Here is an 800-nt window from a genome sequence, read left to right on the forward strand (position 1 = left end):
CTCTTCATGTTTTGCTTCTTATTATATGTATCCTATTTTCTTTTGTATTTTATTGATTTTCTCTCCACAAGGCCTTTTATTTGGTATTATGAGAACAACAGTGAGAAGAATAAGCTAAATGCCAAAAAGAATCCTCATTGTCATTCAAGAGTTTGGAATATATATCTCCGCTCACCAATCCATCCAAGAATAAGCAAGCATGCGCAGTATAAGCAGAACATCACAGGAACAGTCAGCTCGAAAATATCTGATCCTAATAATAATGATAATATTTCGACAAATAAATATTTAAAAAAAAATACTGAAATAATATCCACTTGGTTCTCTTTTTCCTAAGCCAAGCAGCTAAAGATATTTAGCCTTGCGCTTGAAGGCTAAAAATGTAAATCAAACCAGCGAAATTCCGCCATCAGGGGGAGGAGGAGGAACAGAGCGTTTGATTCTGAGAGTGCCAAGAGAGAGAAGAAATGTAGCGAGCATGACGCCAAGCAGATCGGCGAGGGCGTCCTTCAGGGATGCTCCGGCGGATCGGAAGTAGCCCAGGTGGTCGGCTGCTTCTTTAGCGGCGCCAGCCAGGAGAGAAGCCATGGATGCGAGGGGAATTGACTGGCGGCGAAGGAAAGGGTGTGGGGTGAGGGATGCGGCGCTGTGGAAGAGAAAAGTGAGCACGAAGCAGAACATGACATGGTAGGCCTTGTCCGCCGCCAACCACGGGTCTGCGTCTGCGTCCTCCATTGCATTCTTCTCTCTTCTTCTCGGCTTTTTTTTTGTTTTTTAATTATACTGAATACTTTACAATT

General features: G+C 43.4%; 1 protein-coding gene across 1 annotated transcript; it reads right to left on the bottom strand.

Moving 5' to 3' along the window:
• Nucleotides 63-800, bottom strand: LOC107617903. The gene has a single exon (XM_016319781.2). The coding sequence runs from the start codon at nt 733-735 to the stop codon at nt 388-390; it is 348 nt and encodes a 115-aa protein (XP_016175267.1). The 5' UTR covers nt 736-800; the 3' UTR covers nt 63-387.

Source organism: Arachis ipaensis, chromosome B09 (assembly GCF_000816755.2).
Source record: "Arachis ipaensis cultivar K30076 chromosome B09, Araip1.1, whole genome shotgun sequence".
NCBI lineage: Eukaryota > Viridiplantae > Streptophyta > Magnoliopsida > Fabales > Fabaceae > Arachis > Arachis ipaensis.